At 49.0% G+C, this 24,589-nt stretch overlaps 1 protein-coding gene across 1 annotated transcript in view; it reads right to left on the bottom strand.

The window, feature by feature from the left end:
- Positions 1-24,589, bottom strand: part of LARP4B (La ribonucleoprotein 4B) — a 321,080-nt gene that overhangs the window by 143,635 nt on the left and 152,856 nt on the right. The window contains exon 6 of the mRNA XM_082259577.1: positions 18,633-18,714. Within this exon, the coding sequence (XP_082115703.1) occupies positions 18,633-18,714 (82 nt within the window). The remainder of the gene's footprint in view (positions 1-18,632; positions 18,715-24,589) is intronic.

The raw sequence follows: 24,589 nt of genomic DNA, 5'->3' as shown, positions 1-24,589 counted from the left end.
AGGGATCCCTATCGATCGAGAGAGAGAGAGATAGACCCCCAGGCTCACCACTTGATGCTCAGAGTTTAACTGCAACAGGTTACAGCGCTGTCTTGACAAACAGGAAGTCTTTTGGCTGGCTGCCCAGGAAGAAAGGAGGCGGCTCCGCCCCTCTGCACGCCTTCCGGCGCCTCCCCTAGCTCCACGAGGTGTTTGGATCACCTCAAACATGGCCGCCCCCATGCTGGAGACACGAGGCTACGCCAAAATGGCGGCTCGTGCGATCCAGCAAAAAAAATGGCGGCGGCCTGTACTGAATAGCGGTGTGCTGCAGGGCACACAACACTCTCTCTGCATGGGGATTTGGCGTGGTTGGCGGTACCGGCCCTGGCGGACCGCATGGCCGTTCGGGAGGCCTGCTTATAGCTGGAGATCTGATTTAGGAAGGCAGTCTACATGTCCGTGGCTTCTGACTGGTAGGTACCTTATTCTTATCACAGTAAGATTCCCAGACTGCCACTGATTACAATTTTTTAAACATGTATACAATTAGATTGTTAGCTCCCAAACCAAGCCTCCTGGCTCTTTGCACATAAAATCACACTCAAAGTAGGGGGATCTGTGTCATGTTATAGGCTAGAGGGGGACTCTATCTTACCATACAGAGAGGGGCCCGCGTTCACCACAAGACCCGTCAGGGGAAAAGGGGGAACATACTACTCACCATACCGGAACCAGGCGGGCACCAACTCCTGACAGTACCCCTCTCCACCGGGGCGGGAGGGCTGTCGACCGATATGGACGCCGTGACTCATGGTCTTTGGCGTTTCAGCGAGACATTTAACTCGCGGGGTCAGTCCCTTAATGGGACTTTGTCGCGTCCGACCCAGCGCGGAGCTATGGCCTGCACGCGCTCGTAGGCTGAACTGGGGTGACCACCGGATCTCAACATCCAGCCCGTCGCCCAGTTCAGCTTTCTTGCTTGAAGATCTCACAGGAACACTGGAGAAAAAAAGCTGTCTAAAAAATCTTTTAAGAAAAAAATCTTGCCAGGACCTAAGATCCCAGCAAGGTATCTAGGTCCTTACTCCTAACTAGACAGAAAATAACTGATTTGCTGAGGCAGAGAGAGAGAGAGGATATACCCTCTGGGACTGCCCCTAGGGTGTGGCCAGAGCTTTTTAATTTCCTGTCTAGTCCTGCTCCTGTGGAGGCAACATAACCCGAAGGTGCTGTATCACCGAGGACTACGTCTGTCAATGAGCGATAGAGAAAACTTCTTTAACCACTTATCAGCCATATGTTTTTGAACGGCAAAGTAGCAGCATCTATTTCAATTTAAGAAGGGGCACTGCAGAAATCACTCTATGGCAGAGAGTGCACCCAAGAAGAATTGTTAACTAAGCTGTCATTGGACAGCTTGGATTACAGACACTGTACGGTGCTGATACAAGCATCCCTGTACCATGTGATCGCTTCAACGATCAATTATTACAATCACCTGTAAACAGTGTAGTGTTTACATCTGAGAGCCTGTCCCTTTCTTACAAGAAGAGAAGGGAGAAATGAGAAATTAACTAATGAATCATCAGTGGCTGCTGCAGATTCAGGGTAGGAACATGCATCTGATCTGCAGCCAGTTTCTTTGTGATCTGTATATTAACCCCTCAATTTTTATCCTGCACATCTGTAGTATACATAAAACCCCTTCATCTCCAGCCTTCCTCTGCGTCTGACCTGTACAATTAATCTTGTGCAGGTCCCATGTTTTAACACACCCCCCCCCCCCCACACACACACACACACACACACACACTACCAGCAGGTTTCTTCATTTCCAAAAAAGTGTGACAAAAAATACCACCTTGAAATGTCTACTTTGCTGAAAGAGATAATTTTTTGGGCTTTGTATTCTTAGTATTTGATACATTCTATAGCAGAAAGTAAAAAGGGAACTTTTTTTCTTTTTTTTTTAAATGTTTGGTCTTTTCTCCTTCATATAGTTCCAAAACAAAAGTGGCCAATAAATATTGAAAAATTGTATTTGGTCTTACTGTAAAATCCTTTTCACTGATGTTAATTGACGGATACAGTCTCTGATCTTTATATCAGTAGGGTTGTACAGGAGTAGGACACTAGACAGAAAAAAAATTATGGCTACGCCTATGGGCAGTCCCAGGGGGTATACCCTCTCTCCCTACTATATGTCGTCAGTTTTGTATCAAAGCAGTGTCAGCGAAAATAATACCAACCCAACTCAAATAGAAGGGCTGGTACTGCATACGTCAATGAACATCAGAGAAAAGGATTTTACGGTAAGACAAAAATCCAATTTTCTCTATCTTTCATTGACGGATGCAGTCTCTGATCTTCATATCAGTAGGGACGTCCCAAAGCAGTGCCATAAAAATGAGGGGTGGAAATCGAAAAAAAAATTCCCCAAAGCTAAACCATAGCCAACCAGGCAACACAGAACTCATCAGAACAAGATGAGACCCACCTGAAAATAACATTAAACACCCTCAAGTGAGACTAAAACACCCTAAAAACGGCAGCCTTCAAAACTTTGCGGCCAAAAAAGGCATCTGCAGATGCCAGCACATTCACCTTGTAAAACTTTGTGAAAGTGTGAACAGATGACCAGGTAGCCACCTGTCAAACCTGGAGCACCGATGCCAGATGGCGAAAAGCCCAGGAAGCATTAAGCGCCCAAGTAGAGCGCGCCTTAACAGGGAAAGGTGGAACCTGACCCTTAAATGAATAAGCCTGCACAACTTTCTGTCTGATCCATTTGGAAATAGTCACAGCAGACGCAGGCAGCCCTTTCCGTGGGCCATTCGTGAGTACAAAGAGCGAATCTGACTTTCGAAAAGACTCAGTAGTAGCCAAGTACACCCTGAGTGCCTGAACCACATCCAAAGTATTAGTGCAATTTCCTTAGGATGTTTAGGCTTAGGACATAGAGGGTAACATGATGTCCTCAGTTAAGTGAAAACTGGAACCAACCTTCGGAAGGAAGGACGAATCCGGATGAAGTACAACTTTATCCCTGTGAATCACCAGATAGGGAGGGCGACAGGCCAACGCCACCAGTTCCGACACCCTGTGCGCAGAAGTAATGGTCACCAAGAAGGCCACCTTTTGGGATAAGATAAGCAGAGGAATCTCCCGAATACTTTCAAAAGGAGGTTTCTGGAGAACCAACAGCACCAAATTAAGGCCCAAGGTGGCAACGGAGGCCAAGAGCCTCACACTACGCAATATACGACTTCCACGTACGATGATAGATCCTTCTAGAAGTCACTTTTCTCGCTTTTAGCAGAGTGGGAATCACTGAAGCAGACAGTCCCCGTCCTTCAGCACCTGGCTTTCAACAGCCAAACTGTCAAAGCCAGCGACTAAAGCAGAATGGAAGATTGGCCCTTGAGACAGTAGATCCTCCCTGAGAGGAAGTCTCCAAGGAGCATCTGTGACTAGCCTGACCAGGTCAGCGTACCAAGCTCAAGAATGACCGGAATCCCTTCCACCTCGATCCTGTGAAGAAGTCTTGTCAGCAACTTGAGAGGAGGAAAGGCATATATCAGCCAATACTGACCCCACTGGGCCACCAGCGCGTCTGTCAGAGGGTCGCGGGAGCGGGCCACAAACCTTTGCCCTTTTCTGTTGATCCGAGACGCCAACAGATCTACATCTGGAGTGCCCCAACGAAGGCACAACTGCTGGAACACCTCTGGATGGAGAGACCATTCTCCTTGATCCAAGGTCTATCCGCTTCATTCTTACCTCAATCTGGTAAGCGTACACTCTTAAGGGAGTCGGGTTCAGGATCTTACCCAAGATATTTTCCATCTGTCATCAATATTGGGACTTTGTGGACTTTATACCTCCATAGATCACATTAGCGCAACTTGACTGAGGAAATACACCTGCCAATTTTCCACTCCTGGAATGTGAACAGCAGAGAGAGCTGGAACAAAGCATTCCGCCCATCGGAGGATGCCAGCCACTTGCAAGTCCGCAAGGACACTTTTGGTGCCCCCTTGGTGATTGACATAAGCCACGCCGTGGCACTGTCAGATAAAATATGCACTGGATAACCCTGAAGGATCTCGGTCCAGTGGACTAGGCAAAGCCTGATTGCTCTCAGCTCCAGCACATTTATCGGTAACCTGGATTCTTCCAGTGACCAGACTCCTTGAGCAGAAAACCTGCCAAGAACCCCTGCCCACCCGGGCAGACTGGTACGCATGGTGACAATTGTCCAATATATAGGAAGGATTTCCCTTGCTTGAGCATCGGAGACCATAGCCACCAGATCAGGGACTCCCTGGTCACCTGTGTCATGCTGGATCGGATTGTCCAGAGAATTTGAATTCTTGTTCCATTTGAGAAGGATTTCATTCTGGAGGATTCTTGTGTGGAATTGAGCGAAGGAAACCACCTTGAAGGACAACACCATCAGTCCCAGAATGCTCATACATGTCCGAAGGGACAACCATTTGCTGGACAGCAACAGCTGAATCACAGTCTGGAGTTTTTCCAGAGGAAGAAACACCCTGGCTGAGGACGAGTCCAAAGTCAGGCCCAGATAGTCCAGTCTCATGGAAGGGAACAAGGACAACTTCTGAAGGTTAAGAATCCACCCAAACTCCTCCAGAGTTCTCATGGTGATCTCCAAATATGTCACGAGCGCTGTGGGGAGACTCCGCACGGAGAAGATCGTCCAGGTAACCCAGGACCGAAATCCCCCGCTGTCGTAACAGCCCCAGGACCGGAGCCAACACCTTTGTGAAGGCCCGAGGAGCAGAGGCGAGACCAAAGGGTAACACCACAGACTGATAATGATCCTCTCCCATGGCAAAGCACAGAAACGGTTGTCTTGCACATACTGGGATGTGAAGGTAGGCATCTTTGATGTCTATGGAGGCCAGGAAATCACCCTGATGTAGGAAGTCACCACCGTGCAAATGGATTTCATCTTGAATCTTTGAACTCGCACAAACCAATTCAGTGCCTTCAGGTCCAGGACTGAACGCACCTTGCTTTCCTGTCTGGAGACTGTAAACAGGTTTTAATAAAAGCCCTGAAAACGTTCCACACGGAACCGGAACTATTACGTCCTGTTGTACCAGGTCCTGTACCGCCCCAAAGAGAGCCTGTAGGCGATCTGGGCACAGTCTCACATTGGAAGGGAAGAACCTTACCGGTTGGAGGGATCGAAACTCGATCTTGTGCCCAGACCTTATGACCTCGTGAACCCATTTGTCTTGTATCTGGGATAGCCACAGGTCCGGGAATCGGCAAAGACATCCTGGCACCGCAGATACGGGTGAGGGCGCACCTTCAGGCCGAATGGGCCTTGTCCTCAGGTCTGGAGAAACTTAATTTTTGTTTGCCAGACCAGGGTCGATTGGAACCACTCAAGTGGGCCTGGAAGGACTTTGCCGTATCGACTGACCCTGAGGGACGAAAAAACATATGTGCTGAAAAAGGAGAGGCTCCAACTTCAACGTGGGTCCTTACCCTTGTTAGCCTATGGGAGAAAGGTACTCTTACCCCCTGTGAGACCTTTGATGTCCATCCAGGGTAGCCCCAAACAGGGAATCTTCTTGAAAAGGCAGATCAGTCAAGGCCTTCTTTGAGGTCTGATCTGCAGAAACAGCACTTTAGCCGGAGGACCACTGCCGAAACGGACAGTCGGCCCAAAATGGAAGCAGCATCCAGCGCGGCATCGCAAACAAATTGCAGCCCCTGCACCAACTGGTCTAACAGTTCCGCAAAGGCAGGGGGAAGTTGTTATCCCCTCCAGGTGACGGCGTAGCAGCTAAGCCCATTCAGTCAAGGTTTGCGAGACAAGGGCAACTGTAAACACCGGTCTTAGTGCAGACCCCGCCAGGGAGTACATATTGCAGGCCACAGACTCTGCCTTTCTATTCGCCGGATCCTTAAAGCGGAGTTCCACCCTGGATTTGTTTTTGTTTTTTTTTAATACCCCCGGGACAGTCAGGGCTAGTGCATTCCACAATGGCTAGCCTCTGATCTGTCCCGGGTTGCACTTACCTGCAAGACGAAATACTTACCTTGCAAACGTCTTGTCCAGCGCTGCCATCTCAGATGTGGGCAGCTTGAAGCCAGCGCGTCCTCTTCGGCGTCTTCTTCCGCCTTCTGTGGTCCCACGATGCTCCGCGCCGGCCCCGACGTCACTTCCGGGTCGCGCGCGTCACCCCTCCACAGCTTCTGGGCATGCCCAGAAGCTGTTTAGAAGGGGATGACGCGCGCGACCCGGAACTGACGTCGGGGCCGGTGCAGGCGCAATGATTCCTGGGAGCTATGACGTCCAGCTCCCAGGAATCATTGCAGAGCCAGGAAGTGACGACGGGCCGCGGCCGAGGAAGGAGGAAGAAGGAAGTAAGGTAAGTATATTTTCTTCGCTACGAGGTAAGTAAAAAAAAAAAAAATATGCGATTATCCATTTCTTTTTCAGGTGACCCGGAGCGAGAAGATGGAGGTAAGTATAAAAATAGGGTGGAACTCCACTTTAAAGGACGGGGAATCCTCCACTGTGATTATAATAGCTTTATTAAGTCTTGATACCGGAGGGTCCACCGTAGGTGGCACAGTCCACCTTTTTATAAGGGACTCCTCAAAGGGGTAGCGTCTAGCAATCGGCTTAGGCACCTCAGGGGAACGCTTTGGACGGTCCCATTCTTTTTTGAGCATGTTGTCAAAATACACGGGAAAGGGAAAAACCTTTGCCGCTCTGGATGGCTTGTGAGTGCCAAACGTAACCAGCACCTCATTCACAGTCGCAGCTGCGTCCTCCATTTTTAGGGTCTCATGCACAGATGCAACCAGTGCGTCCTCCAGAGCTCCTTCTTGCGCGGTGGCGGAGGTAGAGAGGTCATCCTCGCTTTTAGAGGAGACAGGGTGCGAGGTAGTAGACCCGGCAGGGAAACCCCCGTCTGCGGTGGCTGAATCAGATTCAGAATCTGACATCAGATGAGGCAGGGGTAGGCGGAGGTAGTTTTTTACAACCTCGTCCTTTAAAGGCCACCTCCACCCGGGACACAAAGGATTCCAGGACCGCCAAAAGTGCATTTATAGATAGCTGGGATCCAGAGGGCCCTGCGGCCTCCTTAAGGGGTCAGGCGGGGACACTTGTCCCTGCAGGGTCCATGTTGGTCCATGTTGTTCCTGGGATCCAATGATCTTGCCACACACTGAAACCTTTTGGTTAAGGCAAGATGATACGAGATCCACATCCTGCATCCCTTAATGAAAAGACCTGATGGAATACCTCAGGGTGTAGGACCACTTGACCTAATCCAGCCTCTGGCGGCTGAGATAGTCCACTTGACCTAATCCAGCCTCTGGCGGCTGAGATAGTCCACTTGCCAGTTTCCGACACCTGACACGTGCACGACAGACAGAGCTGGAACTAACCGCTCCACCCCTTGCAGGATATTAGATGCTTCCAGCACCTCCCTGAAGAATGACATTTCCACCATGGCGGCATTGTCTGATGGGATCCTGACTGTAGACAATTTAAGCAATCCTTCTAATATGTCAGCGACACACTGATCGTTTGAAACGCCAGAAAATAGATGGACAAGTGGCTTCCTCTGGAATCCAGTGATCTTAAGCAGAGTCCGATCCCAAGACTCCTCCCAAGCCCGACAGGCATGACCACTCTCCAGCGAAGGGAAGGAAGAAAATCCCTTTACAGAAGGTCGGAGGCCACAACCACCAGAGGAGAGAGGCCCTTGTTGATTGCTGCAGGTTCATCCGAAAGTCCAAGGCAATGGGAGACCTGTTCCGTTTAGATAGGACTTCCTTCTGCAGTGTTCTTGTACGGCACAAGCATACAGGACCCCCTTAAAATGTACCTACCATTAGGCATGCAAAAACTCCGGAAGGCTGCCTGCAAGTTAACAACTGTCAGACCGCAGACCAGAAACTCTGGAGATTACCCAGTGATCAGAACACCTAGCGAATCGAGTGTCAGCCCCAAAGACTCAAAGCGCTTAGACGGGGTCAACGTAGACTTCCTGAGGGGCAGGATCCACTGAAGCCCGAGGGGGAACGCACGGTGAACCCCCCCCCCCCATTTTCAACAGGGATGAGCGAGACACTGCCCACATCACATCGATCCCCCATTGTCTCGGCAAAACCAGGACTGGCCCAAGACATTGGCAACACCCAAAAAGCGAAGGCCAGACTGAAGGGCAGTGCTACAAACCGATAATGTGGGTCCCAGATAGAAAAGCGTAGGATACACTGAAGTTCCTCGTGGATGGGAATGGGCAGGTAATCATCTTTGATGTCCAAGGATGCCTAAAAAGAAAATTGCGCTGAAAAGTATTTAGTGGCGGCATTCTGGTGGGAAGCTTGTGGACCCACACTAAGGCATTCAGTCTTGAGATCCAGGAGCACCATTTGTCTTGGGGACTGAATAGATTGGATAAAAGCCTCTTAACCCCTCTGACTTGGGCAAAGGGAAAATCATGCCTCAAAGGGAACAGATCTTGCGCAGCTCTGTACAGGGCCCGCAGACTGGAGGGAAAGAACCTATGTGGTGGAAAGGAATGAAATTCGAATTTATAGCCAGAGAGAATGGTTTAGTGGAACAACTGGTCAGGAAAAAGAAAAGTCCATGTGCCTGGAAACTGGTTGAGGTGACCACCCATAGGAGGTGCATAGTTTTTTTTTCTGCCTAATGTCCTACCCGTGTAGATGGGGCTAAAAAAATTAGGTTTAGTTATAAAGAGACTGTCAATTAATGAAAAAAAGAAACCAAATTTTTCAATAAAAACGGAAATATCTTCAATATAAAGCGTATGAGTGTACTTTGCCTTGGATATTGAAAAATATCCTGTCCTAATACCAAAAATATTGGATTGTTGTACTTAACATAAAATCCATTTCTCCGAGATCGACGGACTCAGCGCTCCATAAATCATAACTAGTGGGTTGTATTGCCTCCTCCCGGGAGTAGGACTAGGCAGAACAAAAAACACCTGGCTACGCCCATGGGCCATCCTCAGATGGTATATAACCCCCCTGTCTGCTCTAGGTAATCCGTTTAGTAGCAAGCAGTATTAGAAGTATCGTAGAGGGGTGGGTGTTGTGTCCGTCGAACTCAGAGAAATGGGTTTTTATGGTAAATACAAAAATCCCATTTTTCTTTCGTTTGACCAACACATCGCTCCATGAATCATAACTAGTGGGAAGTCCAAAAGCAGTGCCAAAAGGAAAATAAGGGGTGGGGAAAATAACCCAAGGCTAAACATAGAAGCCCTTAACTAGGACAGAGGAGCCCTGTCTGAAAAATAAAGGTTCAAAGAAAAAACACCCCTCAATATTGCAAACTTGCGATATTGAAGCCTGATGACAGAAGGCCCAAGAAGCACTTCGCACCCGAGTAGAATGTGCCGTGACAGGGAAAGATGGAACCTGACCTTTATTGGAATAGGCCTGAGTCACCGTCTGCCTGATCCATCTGCATATGGCAGCCAAAGAAACAGCCAGCCCTTTTTTTGGTTCATTCAAACACAAAAAGCGAGTCTGACCTCCGAAAAGACTCAGTAGCTGCCAGATAAACCCGAATCGCACAAACCACATTCAAAAAGGTAGGCAAAACAAATTTCTTGGGAGGAGCCGGCTTGAGACCCAAGGAAGGCAACACAACGTCCTCATTTAAATGGAAGTCAGAGAAAACTTTGGGCAGGAATGATGGACAGGGACGAAGAACCACTTTATCCATATGGACCACTAAATAGAGATTGCGACAGGATAATGCTGCCAATTCCGATACCCTGCAGGCCGAGGTAATAGCCACCAAGAATGTCACCTTCTGGGATAACGTAGGCAAGGGAATCTCCCATATATTCTCAAATGGAGGTTTCTGGAGAACCGAAAGTACTACATTTAAATCCCATGACGGCAAAAGAGACCGTACAGGTGGAGCCACCCCCTGAATGCAGGTACAAACTAAAGAGTGCGTGGCTAGGGGGGGTCGCTGAAAAAAGATTGCCAAGGCAGACACCTTGCCCTTGATGGTACTCAAGGCCAACTTCTGACCAACGCCCTGTTGAAGAAAGGTTAAGATCTTAGCCACAGAAAAGGATCGAGGATTAGCGCCAATCGACTCACACCAAGAAATGTACGCTTTCCATGTACGATGGTATATCTTGCTGGAAGACGACTTCCTCGCCTTCACCATAGTAGGGATCACTGATCCAGTCAGACCTCTATCCCTCAGTACCTGGCTTTCAATAGCTAAACCATTTAAACCAGTGACTAAAGCAGGATGGTATATCAGCCCTTGGGACAACTGGTCTTCTCTGAGAGGAAGCCCCCAAGGGACGTTTACAGCTACCAGGATAATTGCGTTAGCAGCTGTAGCCGAGGATGATACTGGCCTTACCGAGGCCCTTGGAGTGTCTGTCAGAGGACCCTGTGACCTCATGACGAACTTCGGTATCCTCCTGTGGAGCGGAACCTGCTAAAGGAGCTGCATGTAGGACTGTGCAAACAGATCTGTCTTGAAGGTGGATACCACCAGACTCCGAACCTGTGTGCCAAAAATCGGGAGAGAGAACTGTCTGTGTGACAGCAGCCGGTGGATCACAGCCTGTGGTTCCTGAAATTTGTCCAGAGTAAGGACCACCCTAGTTAGAATTAAAAGACCTAGGTAAATCAATTCTCTGGACAGGGATAGGGGGGAATCTTAGTTAGTTCAGACATCACCTGAACCTTTGCAGTGATTAAATCCGCACAAGGAGACTAAGAACCTAAAAAACCTGAAATAAGGACAAGCTTTGTCCCGCTTTCTGGGTAACTCCAAAAAAAAAAAAAAAAAAAAAGTTAGTGGATCTCCTTGACGCTCACCAAAGTCGTCCACGGGGCTGGAAACCAGCGAAGATGTCCCCCCACCCAAATAAAGGGGGGGGGGGCAGACCTTCATGCCAAAGGAGTCTTGTCTTTTGGTCCGGTGAAGCTAGCTCTAGGATTACCCGACCAAGGTTGCTTGGAACCTCCCGGGATGATTTAAAAGATCTATTTCCCTTATTCTCTGTCCCAGAAGCACAAAACACTTTTCTATGGGCTGAGAAGGAGGGCCCATGTTTGCAATGAGGCTCCTTCCCTTTCCTAGACTGTGGCAGAAAGGTACTCCCAAACCCCCTCCCGTGAGACACTTAATGTCATCCAGAGTAGCCCCAAACAGACGACTGCCTTGAAAGGGCAGATCAATGAGAGCTTTCTTGGAGGCCTGGTCTGCTGACCAATTCTTAAGCCACAGCACGCGCCTAATCACCAACGCTTAAATAAAGTTTGGACAGCACCGGAGCTGTATCCAAAGCTGCATCACAAACTGCAGCACATGGACCAACTGGTCTGCTAAATCAACTTAAGCAGCAGAGACCTGCTCACCCTCCAGTCCCTGGTGCAAAAGCTTGGCCCGTTCAGTTAGGGTCTGAGACACCAGGACTGAGGCAAACACTGGCCGCAATGCCGAACCAGCCATAGTAAACATGCTGCGTGCCACAGCCTCTGCTTTCTTGTCAGCCGGGTCCTTAAAGGAAGGGGGTTTACACTACTGGGATCATGGTTGCTTTATTCAACCTGGAAACAAGAGGGTCCACCACTGGTGGACGAGCCCACTTTTTTTAAAACGGGACAGCTAAAAAGGGAAATGTACAGCCAAACGTTTGGGGACCACAAAGGGTACATTTGGTTGTTCCCATTCATTACAGGAAAACATGTCAAAATAAGGCACATAAGGAAACACCTTTGAAGTACGATAAGACTTGTGCGTACCATTCGACACAGCCACGTCCGTGGTTACATCAGCCGCATTCTCCATTTTTTAAGTATCACGCACTGCAGTGATAAGTGCGTCTACCAGCTCTTTTTCATTTGCTGCTGCGACCATGGAGGAATCGTCATCACTATCGGATGGATCAGAGGGTGTGATAATAAATCTCCCAGGACGGGCCGCGTCCACAGCAGCATCAGGCTCAGAATCAGATGAGACAGGCTGGGCAGGGGAAGGCGGGGGACGCTTCCTCCTGGGCCTTTGCCCACACGCCACTTCCACCCGGGACACTAAGGACTGAAGGACCGCCATCAGTGCAACCATGGGAAGCTGGTGTTCCGAGGGACCTGACATCTCCATGATGGGGTCAGTGGGGGAGATGTGACCCTGAGGCTCCATATGAAAAGGAAGACTTTGCAGTACAAAAAACGGAATTTTTGTAAAATCTTACCTGTAAAATTCCTTTCTCTGAGTCCTCCGACAGTCGCCGCCTCTTCATATTCGTCACATATGGGGTATTAGACTTTGCTCCGAAGGAGTAGCTAGGCAACAGAATATGTTAACAATAAAGCTTTAACATATCCCACCCTCAAGGGGTGGTCCCCTCAGTCAATACCCTCCTACTTCCTGCAACCATATCTCAGTTTTAGTGGAATAGCAGTAGAGTATACATTCAAACCCCAAAAGAGGGGCGGGGGCGGCGACTGTCGGAGGACTCAGAGAAAGGAATTTTACAGGTAAGATTTTACAAAAATTCCGTTTTCTCTTACGTCCTCCGACAGTCGCCGCCTCTTCATATTCGTCACATATGGGGACGTCCCAAAGCAGTGCAAACATGAGGGGTGGGAAACGCATCCGCGCCGAAAGGCAACGCAGTCTCCACATCAAAGAAAGGAACCTTACCAAAGGAAGGAAACCAGCTGGGCAACAGCAAAAATAAGTGCTCAACAGGAGCAACAACCCAGGAAAAGACAAAAAACCAGGGGATACAAAACTTATCCCAACAGCCAGGAGTCCCCAACAAGGGACCCTAGGGAACAGCCGCACTAAGAACCTTGCGGCCAAAGGAAGCATCCGCCGATGCCTGAACATCTACTTTGTAGAATTTTGTGAAAGTGTGTACGGTCGACCAAGTCGCCGCCTTACACACCTGGGCTACAGAAGCCCCATGACGACAGGCCCAAGACGTACTCAGAGATCTAGTAGAGTGCGCCTTCACAGGCACAGGGGGAACCTTCCCCTGCAAGGCATAGGCCTGTTCAATGGTCTGCCTGATCCATTTGGCAATGGTAGAGGCGGAAGCCGCCATGCCCTTCCGAGGACCCTCTGGAAGAACAAACAAGGAGTCCGTCTTTCGAAAAGACTCAGTCGATTTAAGGTAAACCCTAATCGCCCGAACAACATCCAGAGAATGTAGTCTCACCTCCTTTGGATGTTTAGGCTTCGTGCACAACGAAGGCAAAACAATATCCTCGTTAAGATGGAATTCCGAAACTCGTTTCGGCAGAAAAGAAGGATTAGGTCGCAAGACCACCTTATCCAAATGAACAACCAGGTACGGAGACTTGCAGGACAAAGCCGCCAGTTCCGACACTCTGCGAGCCGAAGTGATCGCCACCAAAAAGGCGACCTTTTTGGACAACATAGACAACGATATCTCCCTGATCTGTTCAAAAGGAGCACGTTGTAACACAGACAGGACTAGATTCAAGTCCCAAGGGGGCAAAGGATCCCTCCTAGGAGGAACCAGATGCCGCACACCCTGAATAAAAGTGCCAACCAAGGAGTTGGAAGCCACGGGACGTTGAAACAGAACGGCCAGCGCAGACACCTGACCCTTTATCGTAGCCAGCGCCAAACGCTGATCGACACCCGTCTGAAGGAAAGACAGCACACGGGAAACCGAGTACGTGCGGGGTGAAAACCCCCTGGACTCACACCAGGCAAAATAGGCCTTCCAAGTACGGTAATAAACCTTTCCCGAGGAAGACTTCCTCGCGTTGATCAAGGTATGAACAACCTCTGGAGAGAGACCCTTCTCCTTCAGGACCTCGGTCTCAACAGCCAGGCCGTCAAAGCCAGCGACTGTAAAGCAGGATGGTAAATCGGTCCTTGAGACAGTAGATCGTCCCGAAGAGGCAGACGCCAGGGGGCGTCGACCGCCAGATTCACGAGGTCTGCGTACCAGGACCGGCGAGGCCAGTCCGGTGCCACAAGAATCACCGTGCTGCGTTCCGAGTGTAACCTGCGAAGGAACCGGGACAGCAACTGAATCGGTGGAAACGCGTACATCAGCCTGTACTGATGCCACGGGGCCACTAACGCGTCCGACGCGTCTGCCCGAGGGTCGCGCGTCCTTGCCACGAACCTCTTCACCTTGTAGTTGAGGCGAGACGCGAACAGGTCCACATCTGGAAGACCCCACTTCGCGCACAACATCTGGAAGACAGCCGGGTGGAGAGACCATTCCCCCTGATCCAGGGTCTGGCGACTCAGATAGTCCGCCTGCCAGTTCTCCACTCCCGGAATGTGAACCGCCGTTATCGCCGGGACATGAGTCTCGGCCCAAGACAGAATGTCGGCCACTTCTCGAGCCGCTCGGGCACTCCTGGTGCCCCCTTGGTGGTTGATGTAGGCCACCGCCGTGGCATTGTCCGTCTGCACCCGAACCGGGCAGCCCTGCAGCCGGTCCGTCCAGCGATGAAGACAGAGCCTTATCGCACGCAATTCCAGAATGTTGATCGGGAGGGAAGACTCCCCCTCCGACCAGGTCCCCTGGGCGGACAGAACGCCCAGAACACCACCCCAGCCCGACAGGCTGGCATCCGTGGTGATTATCGTCCACGAGATCGGACGAAACGACTTGCCCCCGGACACCAACGGGGACTGGAGCCACCACAGAAGGTTTTCCCTGGTGCGAAGACTCAACGAGATCTGAAGATCCAGAGATTGAGGTCGCCCGTCCCACTTGGACAAGATCTCCGCCTGGAGACCCCGCGTGTGAAACTGCGCGAAAGGAATCGCCTCGAAAGCCGAGACCATCAATCCCAGACATCTCATACACGTCCGCAGAGACGAGTTCGGAACGTCCCTGAGGGACCTGACTTCCTCCTGAAGAGTCCTGAGTTTGTCTTCCGGCAGGAAGACCTTCGCCTGCACCGAGTCCAGTATCATTCCCAGATAGGGAAGACGAACCGACGGACTCAGTGTCGACTTTGGAACATTTATCGTCCAACCGAACTCCTGCAGAGTTTGCATCGTGACAGACAGGTCCTTCTCCAGACCCTGACTGGTCGCCGACCGAATCAGAATGTCGTCCAGATACCCCAGGACAGAAATGCCCTGGGCTCTCAATAATGCCAGAACCGGTGCAAGCACCTTGGTGAAGACCCGCGGAGCCGAGGCGAGCCCAAAGGGCAACGCCACGAACTGGTAGTGATCCTCCGCAATGGCAAATCGAAGGTATCTCTGATGACCCTCGAATATGGGGATGTGAAGATACGCATCCTTCAAATCGATGGAGGCCATGAATTCCCCCGGAACCAGGGCAGCCACCACCGAGCGCAGGGATTCCATGCGGAACTTGCGAACCCGCACAGAGCGGTTCAGAGCTTTCAAGTCCAGAATAGGACGAACCTTGCCCTCCTTTCTGGGCACGGTGAACAGATTGGAATAAAACCCCCGAAATCTGTCCCGATGAGGCACCGGAACCACCACTCCCTGAGCCCTCAGGTCCCGCACCGCCAGGTGCAGATCCCGCAGGCGCTCTGGAGACAGTTGTAGATTTGAGGGAAAAAATCTGCTCTCTGGCCGAGAGAGAAACTCGATCTTGTAACCAGATCGAACGATTTCCAGAACCCATCTGTCCCGCACACGGGCCAACCAGGGCTGAAGAAAACCGAGCAAGCGTCCCCCCACCCCAAAACTGGGTGAGGGCGCCCCTTCAGGCCGAACTGTTATGGGCCGCAGGTCCGGATTGGCCGGACTTCTGTTTCCCAGACCAGGGTTTCTTCTGAGAGCCCTGGCCCTTGAACGGTTTGCCCTTGTAGTGCGGCCGAAAGGCACGAAAGGACCCCTGAGGGGGCCGAAAATGAGCATGCTTCTTCCCAGAAGCCCCCTTAGCCTTGGGGAAATGGGGCAAGAGAGTGCTCTTACCCCCGGTAATCCCCTTAATCAACACATCCAGGGACTCCCCAAAAAGGCGAGACCCATCATAAGGCAGATTGGCTAAGGTTTTACGTGAAGATTGGTCCACCGACCAACATTTCAACCAAACCAGGCGGCGAGACAACACCGCCACGCTGTGCACACGCGCGGCCAACGGAATCAGGTCCAGGTCCGCATCACACAGATACATGACACCCTGGTGGATCTGATCCACCATATCCAGGGTCGCCGCCGAGGCCGAATCGGCCACTAGGACGCGCCTAAGCATCTGCGTCCAACTTGCGATCGCCTGGGCCGCCATGAGAGAAGCAAACAGAGCCTTAAGCATAGAACCCGTAACAGAATAAGTATGACGGGCAAGAGACTCCAGTCTCCTATCCGTGGCATCACGGAAAACAGGGGATCCCTCTGCAGGGATCGCAGTGGCTTTGTTCAAAACCGCAATAGCATGATCCACTGGCGGAGGCACACACCACCGTTCATCGGTGGCAGGCGAGAAAGGATAACGCAGCTTAAATTTACTTGGTACCGCAAAAGGCTTGCGCAAATCGCGCCATTGGTCCTTAACAGCGCGCTGAAAATCAGCATTGCAGGGAAAAACCTGCGGCGTCCTGCGTTTTCTCTGCGTCCCATAAGCCGCCAAGGCAGCTGGGGGACACACCTCGTCCTGCAAACGTAGCGTCTGCTTAATGGAAGCAATCAACTCATCCATGATTGCAAGCTCTTCAGGCGAGCCAGGGGGAGAATTATCAACCCCCTCAACTTCAGCCTCTACCTCAGACCCCACTAGATCAAGAGAGGAGCGGGACCCCGATAGGGGGGTCCCCGCCAGAACAGCCCCATCACCTTCACCCTCAGAATCAGAGGACAGAGCAACTCTGGGCCGTTTAGTAGATTGAGCAGCCACCAGCATTTGCACCTGTGCAGCAAGGCCAGCCACAATCGTGGCCAAATCCCCCCCTGGGGGGGAAACAGCGGTCCCCTGGCTTTCCACCAATACTGTGGGAAACTTGCCCTCCTGAGAATCCATTGCCCCTGTATGCCAGACAACCAAGGGTTAACTGCCCCCTTACAGCAAGCGCGGCAAGCGCAGCCCACCGCACCACACTCAGGCACAATGAGACCCCCACAGGGAATATACAGACTGAATACAGGCAATGGAACACAGGAATAGAAGGATAAAACCTGAGGAGACTCCGCTGCTGCTGCTGCCTCGATCGGTGCTTCCAGGAGAGAGGAAGTGATGCTGCCAGGGCGCTCTATGTAAGCCTATGGAGGCTACAAGAAAATGGCCGCCGTGCATGTAAACCATGCGGCCGGAGCGGGCGCCGGTAAAATGGCGCCGTTTGGCGCCGAAATCGCCGCTCCACAGTGCATAAAATCACACACAATATTATCCCATTATATGGATACATGTTAGATCGCCGCAGCGATCGCTGTATATGCCCCAACATGCCATTAAAAACATGCCCCACAGCACACAGCTCCTCACACTGCCCAGCCTGACATACTCAGTGTCATACAGCTCCCCCCCCCCCTTGCAGCCCACAGCATGCAGCCGAGATATAGGGAGACAAGCAGTGTGATTAAAGGCAGGTTACACAGTCCCAGACTGAGACCCCCCCCAGACAGACAGGTCCCCACATAGATACACTTACCTCACATGGCGTGGGGAACCCGCACAGGCGAACAAGCCGCTGCACATGAGGCAGGGAGAGTCGCAATTCAAGACGCACACAATGGCGGTTCAGAAACCGCACAGCGTCCGGTGAGGTAGCCACCTCACCAATCATCCCTGCACCGAACAGGGATGGGTCGTTCACCGTGCCAGGAGCGTTACCTGGCTGAACGCTCGATGGCAGACTGGGAAGCCACTGACCCACGACCTGCGACCAGGGGGATCAGCCCGAGACCCAGTCCGCATGATCCTCTTCGTCCGAAGAACTAACTAATGCTGACAAAAATAACAGCTAAGTAAAGGTAGAGAGAAAACTCAAACAAAATATCAAAAAGAAGAAAGAGTCTGGGACAAAAAGTCCCAGCACAGAGAGAGCCAGCCACTCCTGACAAGCTAGACATTAAAACTGAGATATGGTTGCAGGAAGTAGGAGGGTATTGACTGAGGGGACCACCCCTTGAGGGTGGGATATGTTAAAGCTTTATTGTTAACATATTCTGTTGCCTAGCTACTCCTTCGGAGCAAAGTCTAATACCCCATATGTGACGAATATGAAGAGGCGGCGACTGTCGGAGGACGTAAGAGAAACTATCTTTTGGCACCACTAAAGGATCCCCTCAAGGCTCATGGTACCTATCAGCAGAGAGAGTTAACAGGGACCAGGAAATGAGAATTCAAATTCTGTATACTTAATGAGCTAAGATCCAACAAAGCAGAAAATGGATATTAAGAAGAATCAGGTAGGTCAGTTTGGGAGTTTTTATTTTCCTACAAATGTTTCTGTAGGATTTCTATACTCACAGAACACAGACCACAATGTTCGCAGGCTGCGCAAATAAGTCAATGCAATCAATAGGTAAACAGTAATGTTTTCTAGGTTGGCATCTTAAAAATATCAGCCAAAACCTCCCATGTACCATTATCTGAACTGCAAAAAGAACAGACTTGTGATACAAAGTACAAATTTATAAGAATAGAAGCATTTTATACCGAGACAAACAAAATTCCAGTGTTTTCTTAAGCACATCACGCAGATCTTCCTGTCCTTCTGTCTGTGGTAGATCATTTGCTCCTGAACAGGGAAAAAAAAAAACAATATTTAAAACCGTTTTCTAAATAAAATAGCTGACAAAATGGCAGCAATTTCATAAACTTATTGCCATAAACTAAATGAACTTAACATAACATTACTAAAAACAAATGTCTAATTAACATTATTAGCCTACACAATAGCAAGTATTTAAAAGGGAATCAATCAGGACCCATTTGGGGCTGCCCTTAATACACTTTTGAGGATGCAACCCCGGGAACATTAAAAGCATCCAATTTTTCTGGGTCACCAAGTAATAAAAATAAAGCAGTGGTAAACCGCAGCAGGGTTGAAAAAATAAAGAAAAAAAAACCCTGTAAGGCAATTGCGTAATGTGCTAGTATGTATCCCATACCAGCACATTATGAAAATAGTTATCCTACAGTGCAGCCCTCCAGCAGTGCGCAGTCACAGCTGACATCTTCCATTGGTCTTTCTTCCGGGTTTGCGTGCTCAGACGCTGTGAGTTGCCAATACCGCAATGATGTCTAGGTTCCAGTGCGGTATGCCGGACCTTCAGAGCGCATGAGCTGGTGACATTAATGGTTGCATCCAGGGAAAATATCTCCTAAACGGTGCACGCGTAGGAGATATTAATTTTACCTACAGGTAAGGCTTTCCTGTAAGTAAAAATTACAAAGCGGGCTTTACTACCACTTCAAGATGAGTAAAACAGCCCTAGAGTAGGCATCTTTATATTAAGTTGTTTTTTTTCCTTGACAGGTCCCGGTTAACGAGGCTGAACATCCTTATTTAACAAAAAGTTCCAAAACCTTAAGGGCAGTAACCTACAGCAGGCACAGAATTAACATAGCTCTGCTAAACGTATAAGATTATTTTGTTTTATTTCAATGGGTTACTGTGCTTAAAGAAACTCAGGACACACTGCTAAACACACAGTTAAAGTTGTAAAGTGATTTTTAATTCTACAACCCCATCTCCAAAAACGTTGGGACGCTGTGTGAAATCCACATAAACACAGAACGCAATGTGCAAATTTCTTAAACTCATATTTTATTCACAATATAAAATAGAAAACATCTCAAATGTTTAAATTAAAAAAAAAAATACCATTTAAGAAAAGCAAGGTTATTTTGAAATTGATGGCAGCAAAACATCTCAAAGAAGTTGAGACAGGGCCATATTTACCACGATGTAGCATACCCTCTTTCTCAACTCGTTAAATGTCTGGGAACTGAGACGACCAGTTGCTGGACTTTTGGGAGAGGAATGCTATCCCATTCTTGCCTATCAGATTTTTCCTGCTCGACAGTCCTGGTTCTTGGTTGCATTTTTCTTTCAGGATGTGCCAAGTCCTTTCAATTGGTGAAAAGTCTGGATTGCAGGCAGGCCAGTTAAGCACCAGAAATCTACTATAAAGCTATGCTGTTTTTAGATGCAGTAGGCGGTGTAGAAATATAACAGGCATTCCACGAAAAAGACATTGTCTACATGGACGCATATGTTGCTCTAAATCCAGATATATCTTTCAGGATTGATGGTGCCTTTTTCAGAGGTGCAAGTTGCCCATTCCAGACGCGCTGATACAAGTCAGAAAGAACCCTCTCCACTATGCAACCGACCATTTTCAGTGCGCTTTGGCCCAGAGAAGACGCCGGTGATTCTGGATCATGTTCAGTAACGGCGGCTTCTTTGCAGCTGCTTCTCTGCATCTTTTAACTTGCATTTTTGGATGGTACAGTGGAATGTTTGCAGACAGTGATTTTTGGAAGTATTCCTGAGGGCCCAAAAACACAGGCATCCAATATTGCATTTTGGACTTGTCCCTTGCACACAGAGATTTAAGAATCATTTGATATTCTGTTCTATAGATGATTATACAGTATACACGGAAAGTCTTTACAATTTTACATTGAGGAACATTATTCGGAAATTGTTTGACAATTTGTAGATACAGCTTTTCATAGATAGGTGAACCTCTTACCATCTTTACTCCAGAGACACTTATGATGCCCCATCTTTACTCAAGAGACACTTTCTCCAAGATGCTCTTTTTATACCCAAATTATGTTACTTATCTGTAGCCTAATTAGCTACAAAAATGCTCTTCCTTGTTTTTATTGCTTACTTTGCCAGCTTTTGTTGCCCAACTTTTTTTTGAAATGTGTTGCTGCTATCAATTTCAAAATGACCTTATTTTCTTAAAATTGTATATTTTCTCAGTTTAAACAGTTGACAAGTTTTCGATTTTCAATTTTAAATAAAAAGGTGTTTATGAGATTTGCAAATCAGTGTATTGTTTTTACAGGTGCATCTCAAACAATTCATGTATTTTAGTAATTTAATTCAAAAATTAAACTTCTATAGATTCAGTACAGAGTGAGATTTTAAGCATTTTTCTTTTTATTTTGACGATTATGGCTTACAACTAGTGAAAACCCAAAATTCAGTATCTTAGAAAATTAGAATACAGTATTGTGAAAAAGTTCAATATTGTAGATGCATGGTGTCACACTCTAATCACTTAAGTGGTTGTAAAGGCAGAATGTTTTTTCTATCTTAATGCATTCTATCCATTAAAAGCCTTCTGTGTGCAGCAGCCCCCCTTAAACTTACCTGAGGTTCATCTAGATCGAGCAAGGTCAGGCAAGTTTGTTGGCCAATTTTTGTCTTACCATAAAATCCTTTGAGGATCACTGACTGACCCAGCTCCATGTCTTCTAGACCATTGGGCCTTACGCTGCCCTCCCTAGGAGCAGGACTAGGTGGAAAACGCTTTGGCCGGCCCCCTGAGGCAGTCCCACAGGTCACACCATCAGTGCAACAACAGCCTGAAAAACTTTGCGGCCAAACGCCGCATCAGAAGATGCAAGTACATCCACCTTATAAAACTGTGTAAATGTGTGTACAAACGACCATGTAGCCGCATTGCACACCTGAAGCACTGATGCCTGATGACAGAAGGTCCAGGAGGCACTAAGCACCCTTGTAGAATGCGCTTTAACAGCGAAAGGAGGAACCTGACCCTTAATGGAATAGGCCTGCAAAACAGTCTGTCTGAGCCACCTGGAAATGCAGCCTGCCCCTTACGAGGTCGTTCCGTAAAAACAAAGAATCGGATTTTCGAATCAGTTCAGTCACCGCCAGGTACACCCAAACCGCCCTGACCACATCCAAGGAATGCAAAGCAATTTCCTTAGGATGTTTAAGCTTAGGACATAAGGACGGTAACACAATATCTTAATTCAAATAAAACCCAGAGACAACTTTAGGAAGGAATGCCTGACAGGGTTGTAACACAATTTTGTCCCTATGAATTACCAGGTACGGTTACGGACAGGACAACGCAGCAACTCAGACACCCTACGTGCGGAATAGCGACTAAGGCGGCCACTTTCTGCGACAAAATGAGCAGAGGAAGTTCTCGAATATTTTCAAAGGGAGGCTTCAAAAGCACCACCAGTACCAAAATGAGATCCCACGGAGGCACTAGGAATCTCACCGGCGGAGCCAGATGGCGAACTCCCCACACGAAAGAGTGAACCAAAGACTTTGCCACCAACAGACTTTGGAAAAATATGGCCAAAGTGGAAATCTGGACCTTGATGGTACCCAGAGCCTAACGTTGATCTACACCTAGTTGTAGGAACTCCAACAGGCAAGACACAGAAAAGGAACAGGGAGAAACCCCCCGAAACTCACATCAAGTATTGTACGCCTTCCAAACACAATAACCCCTACCTGGAAGCATGATTTCCTAGCGTTCAATAGGAATCACCGATCCGACAGCCCTCTGGCCTTCAGCACCTGGCTTTCAATAGCAGGGCCGTTCAAGCCGGCGACTGTAAAGCTGGATGGAAGGTTGGTCTCTGAGACAGAAGTCTGGTTCCACCAGAACGACTGGAATCCCTTCTTCCTCGATTCTGCGTAGCAGTCTAGACAGAAGTTGTATTGGAGGAAAGGCCTATATCAGACGATAGTGACTTCAAGGGGCCACCAGGGCATCTGCGGCGTCGGCCAGAGGATCCCGATACCTTAACATGAACCTCTGCACCTTCCTGTTGAGACGGGAGGCCAGCAGGTCCACATCCCAAGGCACAGTTGATGAAATACCTCTGGGTGAAGAGACCATTCTCCCTGATCCAACATCTGCCGACTGAGATAGTCTGCTTGTCAATTCTCTACCCCTGGAATGTGCACAGCAGAAAGGGCCGGAACATGTAGTTCTGCCCACCTCAAGATACCGGCCACTTCACGGGTCCCCAAGGCACTCTTTGTGCCCCCTTGAGGATTGACATATGCCACAGCCATAGCATTGTCCGATTGTTTCCGCACAGGGCGTCCCTGCAGATGATCTGTCCATTGAGATAGACAAAAGACACCTTGAGCCGGACACACTCCCAAGACTCCTCCCTATCCAGACAGACTGGCATACGTGGCGATTACAGTCCAATACAGGATATGGAACTGTCTCGAGGGTGGAAACCATCAGACCCAGCACTTGCATACAAGTCCTGAGCGACGACCGATGGTTGAACAACAGGAGCCGAATGGCATCCTGTAGCTTCAGAAGCTTCGCCTGAGGAAGAAACACCCAGGATGACGAGTTCAGCGTCAGACCCAAGTAGTCCAGCTTGGTGGACAAAGTCTGTGCCAATTTCTGAAAATTTAGTGTCCATCCAAATTCCTGTAGAGTTTGCACAGTAATGTCCAAGTCTGCTCCTAGAGCCGAGGAAGACTCTGCATGCAGAAGCAGATCGCCCAAGTAACCCAGTACCGCAATCTCCTTCTGTCGTAGCAAGGCCAGAACTGTGAACACCTGAGGAGCTGAGGCGAGACCAAAAGGTAAGGCCACAAATTGATAATGCTCCTCGCCCACGGCAAAATGGAAAAAAAAAACAAAAAACCGCTGATGCCCAACATATTTTGGAATATGAAGGTAAGCGTCCTTGAGATCGATAGAAGCCCAAAAATCCCCTTGATGAAGGAAAGGTACTACCATGCGGATAAACTCCGTCCAAAATTTATGAACACGCAGAAAGTGGTTCAGAGCCTTGAGATCAAAGATTAGACAAACCTTGCCTTCCTTCCTGGGAACTAAACAGATTTGAATAAAATCCTTGAAAACATTCCGACTCTAGAACCATCCCAATGACTCTTTGTGCTAACAGGTCCTGCACTGCCCAATAGAGGTCCTATAGCCGCTCGTGAGACAGGCGTAAGTTGGAAGGAAAGAACCTTGCCGGAAGCAAAGACTGAAGCTCGATCTTGTAACCGAACCAATCCATCTGTCCTGAATGAGCAACGAATCCGGAAAAGCACGAAGACGTCCCCCCCACCCCAGATGCAGATGAGGGTGCCCCTTCAGGCTGATGAAGGCTTGTCTGCCAAACCAGAAGTGCCCGCTTTGGACTTGCCAGTCCAGGGTCTCTTGGAGCCTCCTGCAAAGTTACGGGTGGATCTCAAACCCTTTTCCTGTGATCCAGACGAACGAAAGGGCCGCTTGTGAGCTGAGAAGAAAGGACCACATGTATCGACAAGGTTCCTTGCCACTAGCAACCTGCAGAAGTAAAATACTTTTACCTCCTGCAAGACCCTTAAGGATCTCTTCCATAGAGGCCTCGAACAAACGGTCACCTAAAAAATGGGTAGATCAGTCAGCACCTTTTTAGAAGCCTGGTCAGCCGACCAGTACTTCAACCATATCATGCGGCAAAGAATCACCACCATCACAGATACCCTGCCGGCCAAGGGGGCCGCATCCAAATATGCATCACAAATGTACTGTAACCCCTGGATCAACTGATCCGCCAACTCAGAAGGGTGTTGACCCCCTTCCAGATCCTGGCGTAAAATCTGTCTATTCGCTTAAGGTCTGAGATACCAAGGTGATAGC

This window comes from Pelophylax lessonae (genome assembly GCF_965119305.1).
Source record: "Pelophylax lessonae genome assembly, chromosome: 5".
NCBI classification, from domain to species: domain Eukaryota; kingdom Metazoa; phylum Chordata; class Amphibia; order Anura; family Ranidae; genus Pelophylax; species Pelophylax lessonae.
The sequence above is the reverse complement of the archived record's forward strand: the minus strand, read 5'-3'. Positions and strand labels throughout refer to the sequence as shown.